The 25073-nt window shown below is 34.4% G+C and overlaps 5 protein-coding genes across 5 annotated transcripts in view; 3 read left to right on the top strand and 2 right to left on the bottom strand.

Moving 5' to 3' along the window:
* LOC113233365 overlaps positions 1 to 14529 on the bottom strand; it is a 21361-nt gene extending 6832 nt beyond the window's left edge. Inside the window, exons 1-18 of the mRNA XM_026468492.1 lie at positions 14479 to 14529; positions 13539 to 13741; positions 10418 to 13296; positions 10238 to 10342; positions 9897 to 10082; positions 9275 to 9472; positions 8904 to 9056; positions 8515 to 8697; positions 7119 to 7370; positions 6417 to 6585; positions 4784 to 4893; positions 4539 to 4682; positions 3107 to 3306; positions 2918 to 2954; positions 2389 to 2599; positions 1103 to 1175; positions 839 to 1014; positions 49 to 238 (exon numbers count right to left, since the gene is read on the bottom strand). Of these exons, the coding sequence (XP_026324277.1) occupies positions 49 to 238; positions 839 to 1014; positions 1103 to 1175; positions 2389 to 2599; positions 2918 to 2954; positions 3107 to 3306; positions 4539 to 4682; positions 4784 to 4893; positions 6417 to 6585; positions 7119 to 7370; positions 8515 to 8697; positions 8904 to 9056; positions 9275 to 9472; positions 9897 to 10082; positions 10238 to 10342; positions 10418 to 13296; positions 13539 to 13713 (5441 nt within the window). The 5' untranslated portion in view covers positions 13714 to 13741; positions 14479 to 14529. The remainder of the gene's footprint in view (positions 1 to 48; positions 239 to 838; positions 1015 to 1102; positions 1176 to 2388; positions 2600 to 2917; positions 2955 to 3106; positions 3307 to 4538; positions 4683 to 4783; positions 4894 to 6416; positions 6586 to 7118; positions 7371 to 8514; positions 8698 to 8903; positions 9057 to 9274; positions 9473 to 9896; positions 10083 to 10237; positions 10343 to 10417; positions 13297 to 13538; positions 13742 to 14478) is intronic.
* Positions 14530 to 15359: 830 nt separating this feature from the next.
* Positions 15360 to 17898, top strand: LOC113233361 (queuine tRNA-ribosyltransferase catalytic subunit). Its single transcript, XM_026468478.1, has 6 exons — positions 15360 to 15491; positions 15885 to 16182; positions 16466 to 16709; positions 17022 to 17190; positions 17406 to 17600; positions 17743 to 17898. The coding sequence occupies exons 1-6, from the start codon at positions 15360 to 15362 to the stop codon at positions 17896 to 17898; spliced, it is 1194 nt and encodes a 397-aa protein (XP_026324263.1).
* Positions 17439 to 19328, bottom strand: LOC113237137 (coiled-coil domain-containing protein 25). Its single transcript, XM_026473436.1, has 4 exons — positions 19178 to 19328; positions 18988 to 19079; positions 18736 to 18882; positions 17439 to 18286 (listed from the first exon to the last, which is right to left on the bottom strand). The coding sequence occupies exons 1-4, from the start codon at positions 19248 to 19250 to the stop codon at positions 17975 to 17977; spliced, it is 624 nt and encodes a 207-aa protein (XP_026329221.1). The 5' UTR covers positions 19251 to 19328; the 3' UTR covers positions 17439 to 17974.
* Positions 19329 to 19946: 618 nt separating this feature from the next.
* On the top strand, positions 19947 to 22020 carry LOC113237144 (protein Dr1). The gene is made up of 3 exons (XM_026473447.1): positions 19947 to 20187; positions 20333 to 20496; positions 21751 to 22020. Exons 1-3 carry the CDS (start codon positions 19947 to 19949, stop codon positions 21895 to 21897), a joined length of 552 nt encoding a protein of 183 aa, XP_026329232.1. The 3' UTR covers positions 21898 to 22020.
* A 156-nt stretch (positions 22021 to 22176) lies between these two features.
* Positions 22177 to 23456, top strand: LOC113237314. The gene is made up of 3 exons (XM_026473721.1): positions 22177 to 22303; positions 22378 to 22551; positions 23160 to 23456. Exons 1-3 carry the CDS (start codon positions 22229 to 22231, stop codon positions 23439 to 23441), a joined length of 531 nt encoding a protein of 176 aa, XP_026329506.1. The 5' UTR covers positions 22177 to 22228; the 3' UTR covers positions 23442 to 23456.
* The last annotated feature ends 1617 nt before the right edge of the window (positions 23457 to 25073 follow it).

Below are 25073 nucleotides of genomic sequence, written 5' to 3'. Positions count from 1 at the left end.
ATAATACGTTATTGTATTTTCGTTTAATGAAAGAAGTCGAACACTTACGATTTAAATTTTCGAAAACTCCAAATCTGTATAAGTCCAGGACTAGGCAGTGTCTCGTCCACTTCCAAACGAGGCGTATCAACGCCATTGTGGCATGCAATGGACAAAAATTGACCGCCGGGAGTGTCATCCGATATTGACGGAACCCACGATATGCCTTGTATACATGCACCCGTGAACAAGCTGTACCCTAAAAAATATTGTCAGCATTAAAAAATGTGACACCACTCTTATGGTACTTCTATCGATCGAGATTCGACGGATATAAAGTTGTGTAATGGAAAGGGATACCCCAAGCCTGTTTGTACGGGGCTCACTCGCCCGTACGTACAAATATTTACCTGGCTTGCACAACTTTAATCACGGTGCACAACTTTAAGCAACACTATGTAAGTGTAACCGGTCCTTTAAACCCAGTTCACCACTGCCTCTTTAGCTCGAGCCGAATATCTCTTTCGCCCTTTTGATGTAATCAACAATATTCATTATTCTCCCGCCCTTCTGGCTTTGTGCGAAGTATGAACAATCTCGATCACTACGCCCGTACCGAACAAAAAATTGTGTTCATAGGACGCGCTTCATTTTGCTTATCAATGCATAAGCTCTGTGAAATACCCTTGTGCCAACCATTACAACAGAAATATCCTATAAGGAACTTTATTAGTTGTTTTACACATGACTCATAAGAAGTTGCCCTGTCAATGACTACAATGATCAGTACACGCTGAACCTTTAATAAAATGAATATATGAATACTTTAATAAAATGTTTATGTATAAAAATTAAATACCCGAATTATGTTTAGCTTCAAATCTCTTGTACGTTTCCCAATCACTTCCAAACCTGACTTTGCAAGATTCTTCTAACGGCGGCATATAGTTCAACAATTCCATTTCCGACACAGGTTCAAGCCGAAGGTTGTACAGATCAGGAAACAAATTGTCGTCAGTGAAGTGAAAGTTAAAACTGAAAATAATTGTATAAACTTGTGTACTGAACTTGTAAAGTAACAATAAAATGAAGTAAAAAAAAAAACAATTCAAGATTTACTTACTATGCGTGACTATTTTCTGCTACGTACGTAGTAGGATGCTTCACACTAAATGGTAATTTCTGCGTTCGAATAGCTAAAAATAAATATCATTTTCTCAAACATGCTCAGAAATGTTTGCATTACTTTAAAAAAAAAAGAACCCACAACGTTGGCCATTCATGGAGTCTACAACTATAGGCCGGCAAAATAAGTACGAGTATATGAATTCATTTCTGTCTGCTGCTCTAATCTTTTAAACATATCTACAAACAAAGACCAATGTAAACACACTTAAAAACAACTATCATACAGACAACTGCTCGTAATTGCGAGAATTAATAAAATATTGTCTATGGTATCACTTATTACGCAGGTAATTAAGGGGGATTCGCTCTGGGCCTTTTGGAGGGAAAAGTGTCGTTTTTATTTTGACTTTCAATTATTTTGTGTAATCTAGTTTAAAGTGGAATAGGATAGTGCTATTGTGCCTTAATCGAAGATTAAAACGCGAAATTATACGAATCTCGAACTAAAATACCCGTATCGGCCCGTTCTAAGGAATCCCGAGTCAATCCAAGCACGCCGCCTCAAATTGCCTATCCTCTTTGTGGTGGCCATATTTACTGAAATATAATTAAAAGTTTATGTTTTCGGCTGAAGGACTTTGTTTCCATGGCCAGCAATAAATTAAAAAAAAAGGTAATTAAGGAACACGAATATACTTGCACTATATATTTAAAAAGGCGGTAAAATAAACGAAAGTACTTTGAAGTTATTTTTTATATTTTCTTTGCGAAAGTGAGTTCTAGTTAGAGGAGCGAAAATACAATAATGGTGTGTACTGTTTAATTTAAAACAAAAAGCAAATTTTGTTATGGAAAACTTGTTTTGCATTATCTATTGTACATTCTCCTTCATTCTTTAGCCTTTTATTTCATCGCATAGTTTGAGAAAAGCATTATTATGTACCTCGGCGGTACGGGGAGTGACTGACACGTATAATATACAAGGTCTCGCTACTCTTTGTTAGTAGATATATTTAAAACTTTAGAGCAGCAGACAGAAACGGCCTTTGTCGAAAAAGTGTTAGTCGACCCACTGTAAACAGCACGTCGACTGCGCAGTCTTCGTCAGCCGAATTCACTTGCCAAAGAGGCGGTGATTGGCTCAGTGTAAACAGCTAGTCGACTACGCCTCCTTCGGCAATTTGAAGTAGTCTGCCGAAGGCGGCAGTTGACCCCGTGTAAACAAGATAAGACACTGGACATTGTAAATCTGGTTATATAGTCGATGTTGTAAATACTTACGAACAGTTTTGTTAGACCGCCTCTTACGAACTTGGTTCTGCTCGTGTTCCGAAATATTACTGTCAACTTCACTTTCGGAAGAATCCCCGTCAGACCCTGGTCTGGCAGACTCCTCAGAATCGCTAAAAGGGTCACTGTTCAAACATTGGTGAGCGCCTAATTCAGATTTATTGCCAGCGTCATATCCGCACGACATGCAGCTATAAGCACCCTGTAATACAAAATATTTTATTTAAACATACCTAGAGAAATAAAAGTCCTCTCTCTGTTGGGCGCTGGATGAGGAAGTCCCAGATTCAATACCCGGTAAGACCACTATGAGAAACGAACCGTTCGAAATAGGTTCTGGACTGAGTGTTGTGAGTGTGAATACCTTTGCTTTGGCATTCATAGGGCAGAGAATTTCCGAATTTGAGGGCAGGTAATTGGTATGGTTATCTCGTTTTATTATTTATTATACGCACAATGTAAATGTCCCGTCGAGTACTAGCTCATTTTGCAACAGGATTTAAATAAAAAGACAACTTACTATGTTCGCTTTGTAGTTTTCAATAACCGATCTCGCTCTGCAAAGAAAACAATCATTATAACAATCATTATGATTACTTATAGTATGGCAACTAAATCTCCAGACATAAGTTTATAACAAATAGTCATTGACCTACATAGTAATAACCTAAATAGTATAAAAATATCAAATTCTTAAAAAAATTCTTACTTCATAGCCGCACGTCTTGGCCCTGATGATGGCTCCACTTCCGGTTCCGCATTTTTAAGAGCCTCCTTTTTCAACTCAGCGTTCTTTCTTTGTTCACGGATGAGGTCTTGCGCGCTGTGCGCGGTCATATGCTGGCGGTGGTAGATTGTTAGATATGGCTTACTGCAGATTTCGCATGTGGATTTAAATTGCTCGGTTTCCTGTGTGTGTCAATATAAAAATTAATAAATCACAGATAACTACAACTTAATTATTATTGCTAACACAGTATAGTGCAATTTTTTTAAGAAATCAAGTGTCTTTAAATCGCAAAGATCTGAGGGGCACTGCCATTACGCCCGTCACACTGAGACATAAGGTGACAAGTCCCATGTGCCCGTAATTTAACTAGCACCCTTATCTTTCAAAACTGGAACGCAGTAATGCTCACATTACTGCTTGGCGGCAGAAATAGGTAAGGTGGCAGTACTTCCCTGGAGGAACTCTTTCACAAGAAGCTCTATTGCTACTATTTTGTTTTATTTCAATCCCTCCATACAATAATTATTTCTTATGCAAGGCTACAAAGTTGTTGTTTGATGCGAGTGCTTGTATTGAAGCCTGAGCAAGCGAAGGAAGGTAAGCTTCGAAAATAGATTCCTGAGCATAGCGAGGGTTTCAAGCCACGAGACGCAAAACCACTTTGCTGCCGAGCAAAACACTCAAATTTTCACCTCACTAAAGCGAGGAAAATGGTAGATGAAAGAACTATTCACACAACAGTTGAACTACAAAACATCACTTTTTATTTAATCAAAAGAAAAAAAATTATCTTTGGAACGTTCTGAATTTGCACCTCATCAATTTTTATTCTTGCTTGTACTTAAAATTTTGTGTGATTATTGAAATTATTTGTTCTTCGACGAATTAAAATAATTTAATAAACACAATTACTTATTATTGTCAATTTAATGTCAACAATAATAAAAATAAATTATTATTGCTGACATTACCAACGGATTTATACATATTTATATTACATAAGTAAGTAATTTACGACAAATCGCGTAGTTGAACGTGTCATTATCTTTTTTTTTTCATCGAAAGAAAAAGTTAGGTGCACCACAGTCCATTGTCAAGTTCAAATTTCGAAAACCTTTTCCATGCTAGCGTACACAAAACGCTATTGCGCGCAGATTGCTAATGATAAAGATACCGTTTCTGAGATAGTGAGGTGAAAAATAAATTTCTGGCATATTTTTCCACCGCGCGATATAAACACAAGTAACATTTTAACGTGCACACTTACTATGGGCATACAAAGGTTTACCACAACTCTATCAGCCCAGATCGATATATCAGCTAACGTCCTCGAGTAATCTGTACTAAATGGTCAATCGACTGTTGGACTGTTTTTTACATTTATGTGCATTTTCATATTACAAGTATTTACCTCATCACTCTTTCCGCAAGTCAATATATGTGCATAGAACCCAAGACAGCTCGCTCTACTAGCTCTACAGATTTTGCAAACTAATTTATTTTGCTCTCTGTACTCTTTCATAAGCTTCTCAGCTAATAAAGGGTTGTTCAAATCCTGAAAAGTTAAGAAAGAGATCAATTATTTTACGCTAGCGATTAAAACGTAGTTTATGTTGGAGGAGTGTCTGAAGAACTCTGAAAGATGTCTATACTTACTAATGGCGTTTCTCCCGCTCTCCAAGCAACATTATAATGTTTGCTCATTGCGTGATGCTTCCATTTGTTGGCAGCAATCATTTCTGAACAAATTCCGCAGGCAATCAATTCTGTAAAAAATTCGATCTTCGTATTAATAAATACATCGGTAGTAAAACAGATTCATTACAATCAATATTGCAATTTATAAAGCGACATCTCTTGTCAACCTCTGGTAGCTATAAAAGTACCTAATTGAGTGAAGAAACTACTTTCATATATTTCTCACATCTACAGCAAAAAGACTTTAAAACTAAAGATCTGTAACAAACACATCGAAGAATTCGTAAGGTCTACTGACTCGATCTGTAGCTCAGTTGGTAGAGCGGTCGCCCTGGTTTCGCATTTTTCTTTGGGTTCGATCTTTGTATTAAGTGTGACATGAAATCAGTACCCGTAAAACTGATTGATAACTAATAGATTGCTATTACCTAATATTAATGTATTTGATATATAGTCTTGTTTTTAGGTTTTGGAACATTTTTAACTGTCTTGATTTTATTTGATATTAGTAGATTAGTCTATTACTTTGATATTAGTATCTTTGTGATAAATTATCTGAGAGCGTAATTATATACTATTACAAGATGAATATTTAAAAAAGTCATTGTTGCGAGTACAAATATTAAACCGAGTTTTGTGACGTGTGTGGACAGTATATTATCAAGTCGTAAGGAATGCAAGGATCCGAAAAATTGCATAATGCATATTTCCTAGTTTTTTGACGTACTTATTACACGTTATGTCTTGGATTCCGTAACTGTTTTACATATCATGCTATGCTACTCTTTTGCAAAATAGAAATAGAACATTAATGCCTTTTACAACAATTGATAATGTGGCGTGAACGCAGCAATTACTACAACAATTGTAAGATTTAATTTTTATTTTCATTATTTTTGGAAAACTTACAGCTAGGTATAATATACCTAATGTTAAGTATAATACACGTCTGACAGGCCAGTGCGTGTATACTAAGGGCTAATTAAAAATTTCCACAGATGATTATTTTATAGTGATAGAAAGAAACTATAAAGTAAGTTGCCGACTTAAAGAAAAAAGAACATAAGAAATATAAATAACGAAATTAAAAACGTTAAACATTTATAGTAGCTACATATTTGAAGAGAAAAACATATCACTGAGTAAGCGTTTTAGTTTACTTGTACTGGTGTTGAACAAGTCCACCTCACCATATCTATTAACTAAGGAGTTAAGCATTTTGCCTACAATTTGTCTTAACCCTAGGAACATAAAGGGTGGTAGGATTTGTCAGTGCAACCTTGCGTGTGCGTAGTTCTATTTAGTCAAGAGCTCAGGGTAATCAACAGGGTCGTTTGCTATGTTAGTTGGGTAAGTCAAATCAGCCATTTCTCTCAGTTTGTATAATGGCAGAAAATGAAATTTGCGACACTTAGTCTGGCAAAAATATACCTGCGCAATATTGCAGGAAACGTAAAAATCTCTTTTGGATACATTTTATTCCTGCAGAATACACATCATGAGGATTCCACACCTGGGAACCGTAGAAAAAAGGTCATAATATTCATCAATCATTACAAGATAGTTTAAAAAATAATTTAAAGTTACGCACCATTAGACGAAGCATTCATTCCTTCACTTTCAGCGCTGCAAGTTTTGATGTGTTGTAAATATGTTTTCACATATTTTCTTTCTAATCCGCATTTTGAACATTTTAGTCTACATATTTCTTTCACTATACAATACAAATGATTGTACACTTCTTCTTCGTTATTTAAGTTCTACAAGTAAATAAGACACCATTAATTTACATAAAACAATCCAGAAAAATAAACATTGATTGATTAATTAAGACTAGTCTGAGAGGGTGAGGGTCGAGCGAGCTGTAATACAGATTTAGTAGTCTCACATGTTCCTGAAGTCTCTCACAAGGTTACAACATTGAATCTTATTATTGCAAGTTAATTTAATCCCTGCAAACTCGGCTATAAATCATCATTCATAAACAGTCGTTATTGCCATGTCTAAACAAAATAAAACGTGCAGTATTGCAGTCTTACGCGTACACAAAAGACCTGCCCGTACCTAAGTGAGATAGAGACGTACGTAAGTGAGATAGAGAGCGCAAATCGATGTTCCGCTCCTATAATAATTTAGGGCCGTGTCTGCAGCGAGTAAATAATCTTACTATATTCTTTATTTTAGAGTAAGATCTGCTCCATGTGTTGAGATAATAAACCATTATCATATAATTGAAAAGAGGTACATTATATTGTATCGATACGCAATTTTATCGTATTTATTATTTACTCACTAATGGTTTTTGCCCTTCTTTCCAAGCTAAATATTCATGCTTCTGCTCAATGTGATCTAACCATTTGTTTGAATTTACTTTCTCTTTGCACACACCACACTGTTCTATCGTGTCTTCAAATGCGCTACTGTTTAGTCCATTGTTTCTTGGATTACTATTGTTCACAGTACTAATGTCCCTGTTGTCGGATTCCGGTGTAGAGCTAACTTCAAATTTATCGGTGTCTAATCTTTTAAAGCTTTTATTAAATGTCTGCAATTTTCAAATCAAATCAAATTAAAAACACTAACATCTAAATCGTCGCCTTACTTTTTCAAACTCGTATCTTAAAGCACAAAGTTACTAAAATGCGACAAATGGATTGTATGTACAAATTTTGCAGGCTGATTTCTCATCACATTTCCTTTATATTTACACACTGCTTTTACCTATTCTTAAAGTAATGCATCCAAATTAACACTCTCGATAAAAAATTTAAAATGAATAGAAAGTTTTGCCATCTCTTGAATAATCACTCTTTATAAAATTCGAATTTGAGAAAGTGAAGCATCAATATGCTATATGACAAAAGCTACGTCTCTACAGGAACATGCCTGTGTAATATACTTATTTATATAAATGATATACATATAAGTCAATATTACTGCTGATCCTTACCATTTGCATAACACATTTTTTTGTATGGTTATAGAAAGTCTTAACATTTTTACGCGAGTAACCACATTTATGACAAATTAAGCTCCCATTTTCCTTCAAAATGTCACTCAAATACTGGCGTACAGCGTCTTCATTGGCGACATCCTAAAATTAAACAGTAGTAAAGTTTTTTATTTGCCGACCACTTTTTTCTAGTACGTTCAATGCAAATGCCTTAAGGGTGCGAAGAAATGTGGCGAATGCGCCTGTTTGTGAAAGGCTCGCGAACTACACACGTGCATTATGTAGTGCAACTCGCGCACGTCATTGCAGAGGTTCACTTAATTGTACACGTGTAGCGTGCGCGCAGCGTACGTGCAGCGCACGGTAACCTAACAACAAACTCGAATTTATTTTTTCCGAAATAACGTTTGTTCCAATTTTCATTACCCCGAAAACCGAATTATAACGAAACTGTAGTTCTTTCAGGGTATGTCGGATGTTTATCACAAAGACACGATTAAGTTTGGTTAGGTTAGGTTAAGTTAGGTTTAAAAGAAAAATATTTTCCTGTCAAAATTACTTTCGAGGTTATGAAAATTCATGCAAACGTTATTTCAGGAAAACGTCATTTCGGACTTCTGATAAATAACCGCAGCGCACGCACAGCGCATATGCAGTGCTTTCGCGGTATCTGTACGCACCCTAATTACGTAAATTTTGTTACAATAAAAATAAAGTAAAACTGAGAATTACTCACTAAAGGTTCTTCTCCTTCTTTCCATGCTAAATAATTATGTTCCTTGGCTATATGTTCAATCCATTCTGACTCTTTGACATTGCAAGAACATACTGCACAAACAAGAGATATAACTTTTGGTTTCCTTCTCCTTTTGTTATTATCTTGTTTCATTTCTTGTTTATTTTCAACACCATAAGTGCTCTAAAACACCATTTCAGGATAAATAAAAGCCAATACGATAAATAACTAAGCGCAAGTAAGTGTTTGGGTTTTAATGCAATAGGCAAAGGTCCCTTTCTAATAATAACTAGGTGCTTGATGACCAAGAATTTGTGCTTATAAAATATGTAAATATATATTATAAGCTCAAATTCTAATACTAATATTAATAATAATATCTTACTTACTAAACTTTCCTCAGATCCTTCACATGTGTCTACATGCTCCAGATACGATTTCACATTTTTATGTCTAAAATCACATTTAGAACATGATAATATTCCAATCTGTTGCACTATAATATTCAAGTGTTTTTGTATAAATTTCTCATCTTCTAAATCCTGCAAAAAATACATGTGTCTTTAACTTCCATAGGCAGAGAAATAATAACCCTATAGCTAAAAATAATAGCTCCCTTCAGGAAGTTATTACACTTTAATATGGACGTTTAGGCCATTGTAACGTGGTGTTGCCGTATGTCTCTGCGTCAACTCTCACCATGTGAAAAGCGCCATAGCGCGGTCCGTCCAATAATTTTGATATGAAAATAGATACTTACCAATGAAGGGTCACCTTCTTTCCAAGCTAAATAGTCATGTTCCCGTGCTATATGTCTAATCCAATCTGAATCACGGATATTTTGATGGCACACTTGGCATGTTACTAAATTTTCTTCTATTTGATCTGATCCCGTTGTTTCCTCTTTGTTACTTCGTCGTTTTGTATTTGGAGAGTCTACTGAAGAGTTATCATGTGCCTGAAATTATATTTCAAGATATTACAATAAATTCTAGAAGGATAACTATTAACTACGCCAATTAAGTTTTCTTACCTTACGGTTCACACAGTCAGCGACATGAGCCAAGAATTTTTTGACTCTTCGGTTTATAAAGTCACAAAAAGGACACGTCAAACTATTAGTTTTTAATTTTATTTGTAATTTTTTAATCAGATTTTGGTCTTGTAGATCCTGAAATAATATGTATTCATGTATACAGTTATAAATAAGCTGAACACTTTGAATAATTGTTATATAAGAATGGCTTAGTGTTGAACATTCAACAGACATACATATGTCTTAATTATAAAGTGAAAATGAGCTCTTGGCTGTATCACGTTTAATACCGCTACGTGTTATTGTGTGTAGAGCACAAATCGACAAAAAGCTTTATGATACTTACAATGGTTTCCCCTGCCCTCCAGGCAATGAAGCAATGAGATGTGTCACAATGTTCTTCCCATTGTTCTTCAGTCAATAATTCTTGACAAACTCCGCATTTTGCGCTTTTTTTAACTCTTGGTTGTTCATCTTCACTGAGAGAGTCGCCTGGTTCATTAGTTACGCCAGTTGAAGATTTTCTCCGTTTCTGAAATAATAAGAATCACATCAACAATTGCTATTATCACAAAATGGTAATCCATATTGATTTGTTGATTGATGGATTTTTGCAGGCAAAGTGGAGTGAATTTATTGTCATACCTTTCCTTTTTTGTTATTTTTATTTTGCAAATTTCCTTCGACATGGATTTTTTTAATAGCAGCTTCAGGTTCGCAAACTTCAGCCATGATTTCATTAGACATCCGACTAGTTGATGCGCCAGTTTCTAGTACCATTGGTGAGGATTGCTACAACAAACAACATATGTTTAGATCTTCATTGCCTAAAATTTCTTTAAATTATCGTTTATTACTTTTCCTTACCTTTACAAATCTTAAACTATAGTCTTCATTTTCACCCTTGCTACAACTAGCACGATTTATATCAACGTTTTCTGTTAATCGACACGTTTCAAAATTCTTAAGAATACAATGACTATGTGCTTCTGTGCCAACTGGGTTTTCCCTTGTAGTAACTTCACTTAAATGTTCCACCTGAACCAATACAGTCTTTGCTTCCGACTTAATTATTTGGACCTGAATGTTACTTCCAGCTTCACAAGTAGGAATACAAACAGGAATTCGTTCACTAAATTTAATCTCGTTTCTTAATGGCGCATCAATTTCTTCAGAACTATGTTTAGAACTTTGGCTCGATTTAATAATCATTTTATCTGGTATGTTTTGCTCAATTATAGCGTTCCAATGAATGTTAGTTGAAAAATCGCTTATTTTATTTACTTCAGTATATATTTTATCAATACGATCTGGATTTTCTACCTCTGTAAAATCGTTGTTAACTAAGTTGTTCCAGCATATATTCAACGCGCAAGTTGGAGAGCTTTCTTGTTCAATCTCTTTGTCAACAATTTTTTCACTTTTTGCGATTTCCGGCTCATTGTATATGCTAAACAGAAATTGAGAATCACAGTGTACCTTCTTATGGTCTAAGAAATGTATATGTTCGTACAATCTTGCATCGTCGTAACAAGTTAAGCTTCCGAAATCTTTACAAATACAAAAATCAACACGTTCTTGATCGTATTTTGAACTTTCAACTGTATAAGGTAAGTCATTATCGATTTTATCTTCAATCACTATCCTTTTGTTGGCACATTCGGGTGTTTGTTTTGGTTTAATAAATTTCTTATAAGTTTTGATTCTTATTTTATTCAAATTGATGTTATCGTCAACTGATCCAGAACCGCCAGGTTTCTCCACTCCTTGAATATGCATCTTCGATCTAGGCTTATATGTTTTCTCACATTTCGCATGTAACCATTTATGATCAATACTTTGACATATAGGTTTTACCGACTCTGATCGACGACGAGTAATTTGGCGTAATAACATAGCAATTTCTTCAACCTTATCTGAAGCATATGGAATGTGTATGGAATTGTTGCTATCTTTCGCGTTGTGTTCTTTACCAATTAAATTAGTTTCTTTTTTACTACTTTTTTCTGATGCTCTGATCTCGTTTTCTAAGTTGTTTTTGAACTGGTCACTATATTTCGATATTTGAACAGCATTTGTTTCATTTGTATTTCTTTTATTTGATTCTATTTTACTGATACTGACCGATAATGCAAAATTTCCCTCAGATTTACCATAATTTTTAGAATTTCTACCTGCATTACAATCAATTGAGAATTTGTTTTTGGACTCCTTCGGTGTACTATATACAGCGCGTTTAAGTGCGTTAATTGCCTTGGTAACAGCATCATCTTTTAGGACGTTTCCATTTATTGACTCTGATCCATGTGTGGTACTTACATTTTCGGTTGCGTGACTGGGATCATTCAAAGTTGCTGAGCTATTATTATCATTAATACTAAAATAGTCATTAGAAGAAGCAAACTTATCCACAACTATTTCTTTCTCATTTGACTGGTTTTGATTAGATTTTAGATGGGAAATATTAGTTGTGGGATGAGACTCAAATTCTATACAAGCCATATCCGTAATTATAGTCACTTCATGTGGCTTTTTAGAAGAGATCTCTTCACTATTTTCAAGATTTTCAATGATTGCATTTGCATCACTGCCGGTAATTTCATTTGCGAAACTTTCTAATATTTCCTCATTCTCTTCTAAATGCTTTTCTATATCTGACACATTAAATTCCACACAAACATCAAAATTGCTATCGGAGTTTAACTCTCCAGGATTCTCGACTTTGCCAAGTATTTCTTCAGTGACAGTGTATTCTTTGTCTAATGTGAGAGATTCGTTACCAACTATATGAACAGGAAAATCAACATCAACATTTCCATTACAGTTTTCATTATTTATTATAACTCCTTTATCATCAAACATCAGAATGGTTTCAGTGTTTTGGAACTTATTCTGAAGTGTGCTGTCCATTTCTTTACTAATAGATTCACAATTTTGCGCGTTTGCGGGAAAACAAGCTAAAGTATTTTGATTATTATCACCATCAGCAAGTTTATTTGTAGCAATCAAAGAATCTATGGGGATAGGAAAAAAATTAGGTATATTACCGTTATGCAAATATTTGAGCTCTTTAAAATGAGATGGGTTAAGAATCTGTTCTGATATAATACTTATTTTATTGTTTAAATCAATATTTGCTTGTGTAACTGAATTTTCTGCAAGGGCAAGCCAAGCAAGTTCTGGATTGTTATTGCTATGCAAATCAGATAAATAAACCTCATCCGAGTGATCATTTGTTGGTATAGTTTCAATGATGTCTAATGTATTCATAACAACATTTTCTGTATTTTGAGCTTCTGATGGAGCCTCTGGTTCGATAATCTTAGTATTCATTTCTTGTTTACTGTTATCAATAAGCATATCAATACCATCTTCTACATTATTACAATTTTTCTTGCCCAAATTCTTGATATGCTGGAGATCCTTTTCAGACTTATGATGATAATTTGTAACAGCCAAATCAGCTTCTGTAATATTACGTTCAATCTTCATAGAATTGCTATCCACATTTTCTTTGCAATTAGAATTTGTCATTTGATAATTAACAGCACATGCTATTTCTAGCTCACCTGGCATGTTAGCCACATCAGGAGTGAAAGTTGGGCTTAAGAACACAGATTTTTTCATCAAACTTGCAGTTTGGAGAATACTCGAGCCAATGTCTAATTCATTTTGAGCGCAAGTAATTGATCTATTTCGTTTAAGTTGGTCAATATTTTTGGAACAGTTTGGTATATCTGTTGTGTCTGAAATACAATATCAAAAATAGAAAATAAAAATAAAAAAGACTTTAGTCACAATGTGAAGGGTGTAGAAAATTGGTGAAATGACATTGTTGCTATTCTATGTTAAAAGCTTCCTTTTGTACTTTACTCTTATTACATGTAATATTATCACTTTCATAGAAATACAAATAATTAAGTATAAAACATCAAATCCATAGAGTAAAATACAAATAGAAAGATACAACACTACAAATGTTCATTACCATTTCCAACTGTATTGTTAGATGATGCTTCTTCAGGAATTACAATATTGGCCAAATTAATGCCTAGTTTTTGTAATAGCAGTGGTGGCAGTACAAATATTTCTGCTCCATTTTTAGCTTCGATTTTAAGACCTTTTTTGGCCCTTTTACTCCCTGTTGAATTTTTAGGATTCATTGGAGTGTAGTCATCACTGGTCCCAAATCTTAAACAATGCCAATACTAAAATATATTTTAGTTTGTCAACAAATCCTTATTATACATACATATTATGGAAGTATTTTTTTTATAAATCAAGCCTATTATTATCTACAAACAGAAAAATTTAATTAATCTGTACAAAAATTAAAATAACATAAAATCAAATTTACATTTACTAATAATAATAATGTAATTCTTTTTTAACAAAACATTTATTTTACAAAATGTAAAATATGTGAAAATTGTGCAATACCAATTCCACTACATTCATATAATTATATCTTGTATGCACCAACATTGATAACATAAACAAAATTAAACATTCAATTGACTATTTTTAGAACTGCTTCTATAATATGGCGAATGACATAAAATGTATAGCAAGTGGCGCCACCATTGCTCGAATTAGCATCTTGGTTTTTAAAGATGTTCGATTAATAATTCAATTATGCAAATAAAAACCAGACTAGTACAGTTTTTAGGTATAATATATTTATAAAAAGACTTGAAAATACAAAAAAATACTAATAAATAAATAAGATTGCACAGAATCGAACCACGTATCGCGACTCCGTAGTCACACGTGGTGGAAACTAAGCCAAAAAGCACTTCTCACGCATGATTTTATTTTCCATGCCTTTATTTTCAAATCTTCAGAAAAAAATAAAAAATTATAGACTCCAGGGGTGTTACACAATATTACCCAATTGAAAGGAAAGAAAAACTTAAAAATCTACTTACATTATGTGACGCTATTGCGAGACCGTGACATGAAACCGTAATTCTGATAATCTCACGGATATATACACCTTAAGTCTTTTAAACTTAGCAGGAAACACAAGTAAATTCAAATTTATAGACAATCTACAATGAAAAATTTCATTTACAACTTCATGGAATACGCAAACCGCGAGTTAAGAGTTAATTTTATTTCGCGATGAAGAGGTTATTAAAATTTTCTGACATTGACATTCTGAATTCAGAACGTCAAACTGTTTTTTTATTGGTTTTTAAGGCTCTGGGTACTTTGCATTACAGCCAATCTTCAAAATGAAAGAATCTCAAGTAAACGAATTTATGTGACAGTGTGCCAATTCATTTTATTGTGCTTGATTTAGCTTTTGGTCCAGTACACTTTGTTTTTTCTATTGCTAATAAAATTCTCATTCAAATGTATAATGGTCATATTTTCTAGTTTGCAAATACAATACATCCTGTTTTAAAAATAAAAACATTAGAGTTTGTCTACTACAGGTATAAAAAGAAATTACTCTCAGGGTGGTATTCCAGAACTCTACTCAATGCTCAAGTCAGGACTTGAGTATGATTTAAAGCACTGAAAATCATACTCAAGTCCTTGCCGTTAGGGTCGTATTTCCAGTGCTTGAAATTATACTCAAGTCTGCTCAAGTCTTGACTTGAGTATGATTTCATATGAATACGACCCTAAGTCTTGGCTGTATGGCGCATTAGTGCCTTTGCCTGTTCCAATGGAAAAAACAGTACTAAAGCGAAAAAAAATCAAAAAATCTATAATTGTAAGTCAATGAAAAAATCCAATTGATATATTTTATTTACACATAAAATATACATAGAAATATATAGGTATCATTTATATAAAAATGAGTTTTAAATCAGTAGCTCTTTCGTTCAACGTGCAAGCGGAATGTAATGTAACAAGAGCACGAGCGGGTCTCATGAAATTACCGCATTATGAAATAAAAACTCCAGTATTTATGCCCGTGGGCACACAGGTACAGTACTAATTGATTATTTTTACCTTTACCTGACCATGTAAATTATCCATTCAGTTCGAAGATAACATAACCTTAAATACAATACCTACCATGCATATCAACACAACAACCATATACCTACATCTTTACGTTCTTACTTATATGTATTATTTATTACATTTCTTTATTATTATTGTCAATTACATAAAAATGTACTCCTATTTTCAATTATAATATTCTAATTTGTGTATTTATTTTCAATTATAATATTCCATAAATATGTTAATTCCTTTCAATCTGAACTCTCTGATCATTTTTTTTCCTCCAGCCCATTTCTCATTTTACTTTGTCATTGGCTTATAGTATTCTTTATAGTGCCATTTAGTATTTAAAAAAAATTACATTTTTCAGGGTACAATGAAAGGATTGTTACCTGAGCAGCTTGAAAAGCTAGACTGTGAAATTATACTAGGAAACACATACCATCTTGGCAATCGACCTGGTACAGAAGTGTTGAAGAAAGTGGGTGGACTTCATAAGTTCATGGGATGGAACAGAGCACTGCTTACAGACTCAGGGGGATTCCAAATGGTATCCCTTTTGAAACTGGCTGAGATCACAGAAGAGGGTGTCAAATTTAAGTCACCTTATGATAATTCGGAAATTATGTTAACTCCAGAAAAATCCATTGAGATTCAAAATTGTATAGGTAAGAATTACCTACACTTGATGTACTAACTATATTTTCACTGTTCCTTGACAAAGGTAGATGAATGTTTTTCCTTTTAATTTCCTCCATTGATCCTTGCGTAGCATGTTTAGTTTGAAAACTTTTTTATTATCAAAATTGTTACACAATTCATAAAGAATTGTTACACCACATGCAAAATAGGCACCTTGACGTCGAGTTGCAGACACCACCTCATTTCACCAACTACCAAGTACCCATGAAACAGACAGCCGATCCATTGACCAAAATTATAATATTTCAGGGGCAGATATAATAATGCAATTAGATGACGTCGTTCAAACCACATTCCAAGACTATGACCGAATAAAAGAAGCCACAGAACGGACCAGTCGCTGGCTAGACCGCTGTTTAAAAGCCCACAAAAGGCCTAATGAGCAAAGCATATTTCCTATTGTTCAGGGATTATTAAATAAAGAACTTAGAACTCAAAGTGCAAAGGACCATATGACAAAAGAAGTTAATGGATTTGCTATTGGAGGACTAAGGTATTTTACTTTAGAAGTTGTCATAATAAAAAATACATATTACTGAATTTAAGACCTAAATTGTGGAAACAGGAAATGAGAGTTGACATTATGCACATATTTATTAAGATTTCTCTATTAGTTTTACTTTTTTAGTGTATACTTGTAACAAAAATTACATATTCTGGACCATCTACAAATTACAGAACTTGTCTGACAGGCGCAGTGGCAGTTAACTGAGATCTTTGCAATTTCAAGCTCTGAATGGCACTGCAACTGCTTTTCATTTCAATCCTTCCATTATTAAATAAAATAGAACCTGTCACATTTCAGTGGAGGAGAAGCGAAAGATGATTTCTGGCCAATGGTCAGTCTAGGCACAGAGATCTTGGATAATAACAGACCTAGATACCTGATGGGAGTTGGAATGGCAATAGACCTTGTAGTTTGTGTAGCATTAGGAGTTGACATGTTTGACTGTGTCTTTCCCACAAGAACTGCAGTGAGTTGGTTTATTTTCATCTAAATTCAAAAAAATCAACATGTGTCAATTGCTATTCATGTTAAATTAATTTAAACATAAAATAATGAGTAAACATTATAGGATTTGGACATTAAGGAGTGAACCCCATATATCAACAAGCTAAAAATCCAAAGCGTGACATGATGAAATTTTAATGAAACAGTATTTTGTAAAACTTGAAAATTTATTTTCAGAGATTTGGCTGTGCTCTAGTGAACACAGGACAGCTGAATTTGAAACAGAAGAAATATGAGACGGATCTTAACCCTATTGACAAAGATTGTACATGCTCCACATGCACAACCTATACAAGAGCTTACTTGCATTGCATTGTTACAGTAGAGACTGTAGCTTGTCATCTTATTTCTGTACACAATATTGCTTTTCAAGTACGTTATTAATATGCATTTTTCTACTTAAACAGTAAATAGGCCAAAGAATCTATTTGTAAAGTTGACAATGAAATTACATTATAGGTTATATAATTGGCTTTTTTTATTTAATTTAGTATGTAAATGTTTATTTTTACAGATGCGCCTAATGAGAACAATGAGAGAGAATATAGAAAATGATACTTTCCCGCAGTTTGTAACTAGATTTGTCAATGAATTGTACCCTACTGGCATTTGTCCTAAGTGGGTGACAGATGCATTAACTTCAGTGGGAATAACTGTATGCCAAAAGTAATGACATTACTGTAGTAAGATTAATTTAATTTACAAATAAATAACCAATGAAAAAGTAAACAAAAATATCTCTTCTTTCACATAAAATCATCAGAATCATTCCCATCATAATTTGTAGTCATGTTCTCTTTCTTCATGAGTGTGGAGTAACTTCTTAACTCTGCTTCTTCTTTCTTTCTTTTTTCTTCCTCCTTTTCTTTGTCTTTCTTGTCTCTTAAGACTTTCTTTTTATCTTCCCTTTCTTCCCTATCTCGTGATTCCCTTTCCTGTCTTAAGTCTGGAAAAGCTTCTTTTTTAGTTTTGTTCAATCTGTTCATAATTTCATTGTTTCTTTTTGCCACCCTGACTTTTCTAACATCTTTGTCTTTATGGAATGCTACTTGGCCAACCTGGAAACCAAGTGTTATGGTCGTTAAACACTTAAAAGTTGTTCATGTAGTTTTTTGGATATTTTTGGCTTTCTGTTTTACATACAGATTACTAGACACAATTCTACAGTATGTATATCATCAGTGTTTTGTAGAAAGGGCGAGAGCACCATTTCGTAAAAATTCTGTTTTAGGTTTTAACAACTGTTTTAAAATACTTACATCCTGTTTTAAAATTCAATTTCAGTTTTAATGAAGTTTAAGTTTTAAAATTCAATTTAAAACAGGACTTAAATTTTTAAAGTATTTAAGGGAGCATATTTTAGTTTTTCACAATGAAAAACTAAAATATGCTCCCTGAAAATGTTTAAATTATCCTTATGTCGCCCTTTCTACAAAATACCAATGATATGTACATTATATTTGTAAATGTACTGAGAATCACAACTAGCACATTTTCTGAAACCCACCTCCATGCTTGCTGTTTTCTTCAAATTAGCCCACATGGTGTAAACTATATCAATGTCATTCATTTTGTTACCCATGATAGAGTTTGCTTTGACTAGTTGGCAAGCGTCATCTAACACCGAATTTGGTATATCATCTATAGTTTGACCCTGTAATAACATTGTATCACAAATTAAGAATGTACTTTTAAATTAAACGTCAAATCAAAAATTATCTGAATAGTTACAGTTGTTCTATTAATAATCTGAACTCACTGGTGCAAGGCGCAAATATACGTGAGCGGATGACACTTTATCCACGTGAAACCAAACATCCTCGGGCCAACCCCATTTTATCAAATCTTCATCTGTAACAAAAATTATAAATGGTTTACAATTTAATACAAATATATCGCTGATATGGTACCGTAAATACACAAAATCGGTATACCACGACGATACTTACTTTCATGTTTATCAGCGCCCATAAACAACGTAACGGGTGGCGAAACCACGTCGCTCGTAAAATATAACACCATTTTGTAAACAATGCAACTAATTAATTTACTATAGATACTGGAAATAACGGCAAAAATAGCGCTATAACCTAGAAATGTGGAAGTGTCTCATAATACAAAGAGAATTTAAGCACTAGTCATAATAGTTTGTGTAGTTTTTTTTTTTTGTTCTTTTCGTTCAAAAAGTATCCGAAATAGACCATACTTCTTCGTTTTTTATTTTATAGGATTTTATAGTCATGGAAGAATGGAAAAAGCACTTAATTATTTTTCAAAGCATATTTTTCCGGATATTTTTCCATATTTGACGTTGACACCTGTTAAAAGTGGAGTTACTGAACGAAAACAAAATTTAAATAATGGAAGTTTTTCCTAAAAATTTAATTTCCTGGAATTACCCAGCATTACAGAATTACAGCACGCCATCGCCGCCACCATTTTATTGTTTGCTCCATTGTTTTCGCCCAGTAACTTCCACTTTTGACACCAGTCAACGTCAAAATGGAAAAATAGAAGATTGAAAAAAATATCACAAATACACGTAGAGAATTTTTTGCAAGAGGCAGCACTAAGCAGTCCGCTCTCCTTTTTAGACGAAAGTATTAAAAAAATTGTCTGTCATTTGGTTTGTGTCTGTCATATTTTTGATCTTGTTTGCTCAGTCTTGCATTTGTTTGTTAATGAATTTTTAAATTAATTGCATATAAAATTACAATTATGGGAAGCCCAGAAAGAGAATTGTGCCCTCCGCCATCAGAAGAAGACGAACTAACCTTACCCAGAGCCAGTATCAATAAAATGATCAAAGAATTAGTGCCATCTGTTAGAGTCGCATTCGAGTCTAGAGAATTAATTCTTAACTGTTGCACGGAATTCATACACTTACTGAGCTCAGAGGCCAATGAAGTTTGTAACCAAAGTAATAAGAAGACGATTAATGCAGAACACGTGCTCACGGGTAATAAGTTTTGTAATAATTTCTTAAAGTTGTGGTAGGACATATTCACTACACATTCCTTCTTTTAAAAAAATCTGTCATCAATTAATTGTACAACTATAGTGTAGGTTATTATAACAAATTTATTTCATTTATTTTGGTACAGCTCTTGACAGATTGGGGTTCAGTGACTACACAATAGAGGCAGATGCAGTACTGAAAGATTGCAAAGCTGTGGCCGCCAAACGTCGTAGACAAAGCACTCGTCTTGAAAATCTTGGAATACCCGAGGAAGAGCTTCTTAGGCAACAACAAGAACTATTTGCAAAGGTAACTTAAATTTGTCATACATACTGCTTGTTATACATAAATTGGGTAGTTCCATCAAAAAAAAAATTATATTTGATGAGGAGAGCCAATTCTCGAAATTGTGAAGGAATTCCAGAGCATGTATCATTTGCTCATGGAGTGTATATTCATATGAAATTTATCAGGATGCTGTTATCCGCTCACGTGATGCGCTCCTCCTACCGCAAAATGGCGGCTATTTAGTTTCGCAAATTAAAAAAAGCATTCAGTTTAAATACAAGCATTTATAAATAAAAATTATTATTCTGCATTGCTAAATAAATTCCCTCCGTACTACCAACAAAAACATCTCAAATAAAATGCAGTAATACACCGCAAATCCTGCACTTAAAAAGCACTAATGAAATTTTTGGTGTACTTGGATAAATATTATAATATTCAGTTTCAGTGGTTCTAACGTTTACCATGAAATTACTCCTTAAAGTATAGTTTATAAACATTTATATTCAGGGTAAACTTTAAAAACGCTACTTACGGTATGTATTCAATAAATAAACACTGAAATCACCAGCCCAAACAATAACACACACGATTGTCATGATGTATTTTGAGAAGTTGTTTATTTTTTTAAATTAAAAACCCAGGCATTAAAAACTTTATGGTTTGCTAGAGTAGTTACCGAAATAGCAATTAATATTAGTTCTTTTACCTGTTATAACTTCGATATCCGATAAATCGGTATAAAATCATCACCGGCACCTCTAGGTGTGGTATGCTTCTACGGCTGCATGTATTGCGTGAGCGGTTATTTGCGCAGGTTGATTTTGGTACATTTAATGTTGGGTGGTTTCAATCTGTTTTGGCTGAACCAACAAGGCACTACTTGTTAAGGATTTTGTTTACATGTTTGGTTAGGTAATATTTTGATTTATCTGTTTTCATTATATCAAGTGTTTTCTTATTGTATTATTTCCAATGGGGCTGGCATGTGCAATAATGATCAACACTAAGAAATAAATCAAAAGTAAAAAAAACAATAAATTGATTAGGTAGAAAAAGTTTATAATACCTTAAATTTTTTGTAATCAGTATGTTAATAATAATAAGGTAGTTTTTTGCTTGTATAATTTACCTTCGCCACCACAAATATGTAGGTAAAATCTGTGTATAATCCTGTTGAGTCCGCACCAGAAGTGTCTCCAATGTTAAGTAATTTATTTTGTGCAAAGAAATTAACTACTGAATAACATAAAATTAAATGTACCTAACTTTTAGGCACGAGAGGAACAAGCAAAACAAGAGCAGCAGCAATGGCTGCTTCTGCAGCAACAGACAATGAGTGCAGAAGGCACTCCACAGCCATATGTACCTCCTCCTACTGGACCTAAAAATGATGATGAAGAGGATGATGACTACTCATAAATTTACTATAGAACAACAGCAACATTTAATTGACCAGAGTCCATGTTAGACTTGTGCAAATGTGTAAATATTGGTCTCAAAAAAATTAGACTTTACAATAAGGACCTGTTAATTTTAAGTTATATATTGGAGATAAAGTTTTCGTTCCACTAACTTGTGATAAAATTATTAAAAAGCAATTCTTTTTCTTTTCTTGAACACATCCTTAAATCTCATTGACTGAAAAATCTGGAACATCATTTGTCAAATTTTTGTCAATCATTGACAGTTTGCTGACAGTAGGCTTGTTGTTTTAGGTTTTAGAAACAACCAATATCATGGTGGCCCCAAAATGAATAGTGATTTATATAAGAAATACAAAAGGCCTAAGCAGCAAACTCACCAGACAACCAATCCTGATCCACCAGTACTGTTTACATAGTAGCTTTTGCAAAGTGCTTCACACCATACAATGTAATAACAAATTACTTTGAATTACAGAGAATAAATAACAATAACAGCAGAGAAATTGCCCGAGATGATTCACCAGAGGGTACATGTCCTTTATTGGCCAAAGATTCAGAGTGGGTGGATATCTTGCAAAGTCCAATACCCCCTAATCCCGTGCCATCTAGCTCATCAAATATTGGGGACGAAGAAGCCGTGTTACAACTTGTAATATAATATTATACACATTTATTAAAAGTATTACAATTAACATGACACATAGACCACGTATGCCAACTCGTCCCTCAGTAGATAACAGAATTTCATACACAGCGGTCCTGGCACAGTATGTCACACTTTCGCGTGGCCTTAAATACGGACGTCTATTCCATTTGCCTTCCACATTTTTAGAGATCCGAAGTTGCCTATGGTCTTATTTAAATGACACCCTAATCTGGATTTTTTTTTATAATACTAAGTGACAGGACGAACAAATCGTGCGCCTGGTGGTAAGCGACACGTCTGTCCATAGCAGTTGCAGTGCCACTTGTATAGTGCTGTAAATCACAATTCACAAAGATCTGAGTGTCACTGACACTGCGCTCTTCACCCTGAGACTTAAGTTGACAAGTCCCATATGTGCCTGTAATTTCACCAGCATCCTTACCCTTCAAAACCGAAACGCAGTAATGCTCACGTAACTGCTTGACGGCAAAAATAGGTAAGGTGACAGTACTTCCATGGGCGAACTCTCATAAAGGGCTCTATTGCTATTAAACTACTTTTATAATTAACAGTACCTAATCGAACTCATAATAAAGTGATTTTTCATTTAGGTAGAGTGTGAAGATGGGCCTCAAATGAAGCCACTAGCAATAATGTTCCCTGGTTTACTAGAGAAAGACCCACAGACATTAGAGGGTATGTTAACTAAAGCAATGTCAACTACAGAAGTTACAAAGCATTTGGTGAATTTGGGAGAAAAAGCCGACTTTACGTTTATGAAGAAATCAACCAGGTTGATTCCAAAGGACAAGGTAAATAAACATAAAGTTCCGAAGTTTAACTATAATTGGCATTTACAGGCAAAGTTCATTATACATATTTATACTCATTAAGATGTTCTACTTCCAAACAACGAATAAAATCAAAATCACGATTCGAACGCTCCCATGAGATTCGAAATACACTTAATATTCGTCATTCGTACTATTCATGAAATCTCAGCAGCGGCATGACTTATTAATCTTATTATTGATTAGGTACAATCGTCTTAGTAAAATAAATCAGACACAAGAATTCAATTCAAATTCAAATTGTGTAAACAAAAGATGCTGCCGTATCTTTTAAACTCCATTTACATTGCCGCGGACCGTTCCGCGAAATGAAAGAGTAATTTTGTAACGAAATTGTACGTAACATAATGGACATTATGCCAATTATGTAACGTAAAAACTAGATACGAGCCAAAATAAAAAACAAGTCGGGTGTGTTCTGGATCAACCTTTTTTTTTTTTCGCGCATTCTCGAGAATTCTCGCAGCTATCGTAGGCGTAGGGGTCTGTGAAACCGCGGGAAATGGCGCGAAGGGAGCGGAGTACAGAGTCAAGCGTCTATGAAACAGATAGAGGACACAAATCTTTGCAAATTATTTCATATTGGCCAAAAAACTTTCGTTTCTTCCATAAATCCCGAACACAATTATCGCTTTTCCTCTTTTTCTTTTGCTTCATAAATAAGCGAAAAAAAACAATATGTATCCAAGTTCACCATCTTTGTGTATGTAAAAGATCTAAACAGCTAAACACCTACTACACTACAGCTTCACGACGCAATCTCGCGAATTCGGTGATGTTCGGATGTTCGGTTCCGCGACAATGTGAGCAATGTCTTAGAGAGAAATAAGAAAATACAAATAGTGATTCTATTATTAGTGTGATTTCCGGTTACGGTATAGTTAATTTATGTATGTATAGAAGCGTCCAATAATTTTTCAAAGATCTTCCAATTACCGTCCACGCAAGAATAGCGCCCAGCAGTTTCGCGATACACGCACAGATTCTCCCCTATCACACAGCATCCTGAACCGAGGTAGACGCCCGTCTGGGCACCTTCAGGCCGGCTACCTAATTTATCATACGGGTAAAAACCTTTTATCTCGTGGTGCAGCAAGGCGTTCACCGGCCGACTGTTAAGTGTTCAAAACGAAGTCTCCAAAGGCGTTATAAAAATTGACGAGGTACCTGATCAAGCTAGAAGATAGCAAATTATCCTTTCTTGGACATGCCTATATTCTCCGAAAGAGATAATGATATGCAAATATTGCTATACTCAGTGTTGGGCAAAATTTAATTGTTCTGGCAATTAAAGATTGACAATTAATTAATTGTCAATTGCGAAACAGCAATTAACGATTGATCAATCGTTAATCGCGTTTATCTATGTGGTAGGGTGTGGGTGGGTTGACGGGTGGTTTGGGGGTGGGTTGGGAGGCCCCCATCCAGCCCTCCAACCGGGCCCCAACCGGACTCCCAACCGGCCCCCCAGACGGGCCCCAAACCGGCCCCCCAGCCGGGCATCCAACTGGCCCCCAGACGGACCCCAAACCGGCCCCCCAGTCGGGCATCCAACTGGCCCCCCAACGGGCCCCCGATCGAACCCCCAACCGGTCGGGATTGATTTTAATTGCAATTAAAATCAATTCAATTGAAATCAATTGCAATTAAAATCAATACAATTGAAATCAATTG

Source organism: Hyposmocoma kahamanoa, unplaced genomic scaffold (genome assembly GCF_003589595.1).
Source record: "Hyposmocoma kahamanoa isolate Upper Pololo Valley unplaced genomic scaffold, ASM358959v1 102, whole genome shotgun sequence".
Classification (NCBI taxonomy): domain Eukaryota; kingdom Metazoa; phylum Arthropoda; class Insecta; order Lepidoptera; family Cosmopterigidae; genus Hyposmocoma; species Hyposmocoma kahamanoa.
Note: the sequence above shows the minus strand (reverse complement) of the source record. Positions and strands in the feature narration are given on the sequence as shown.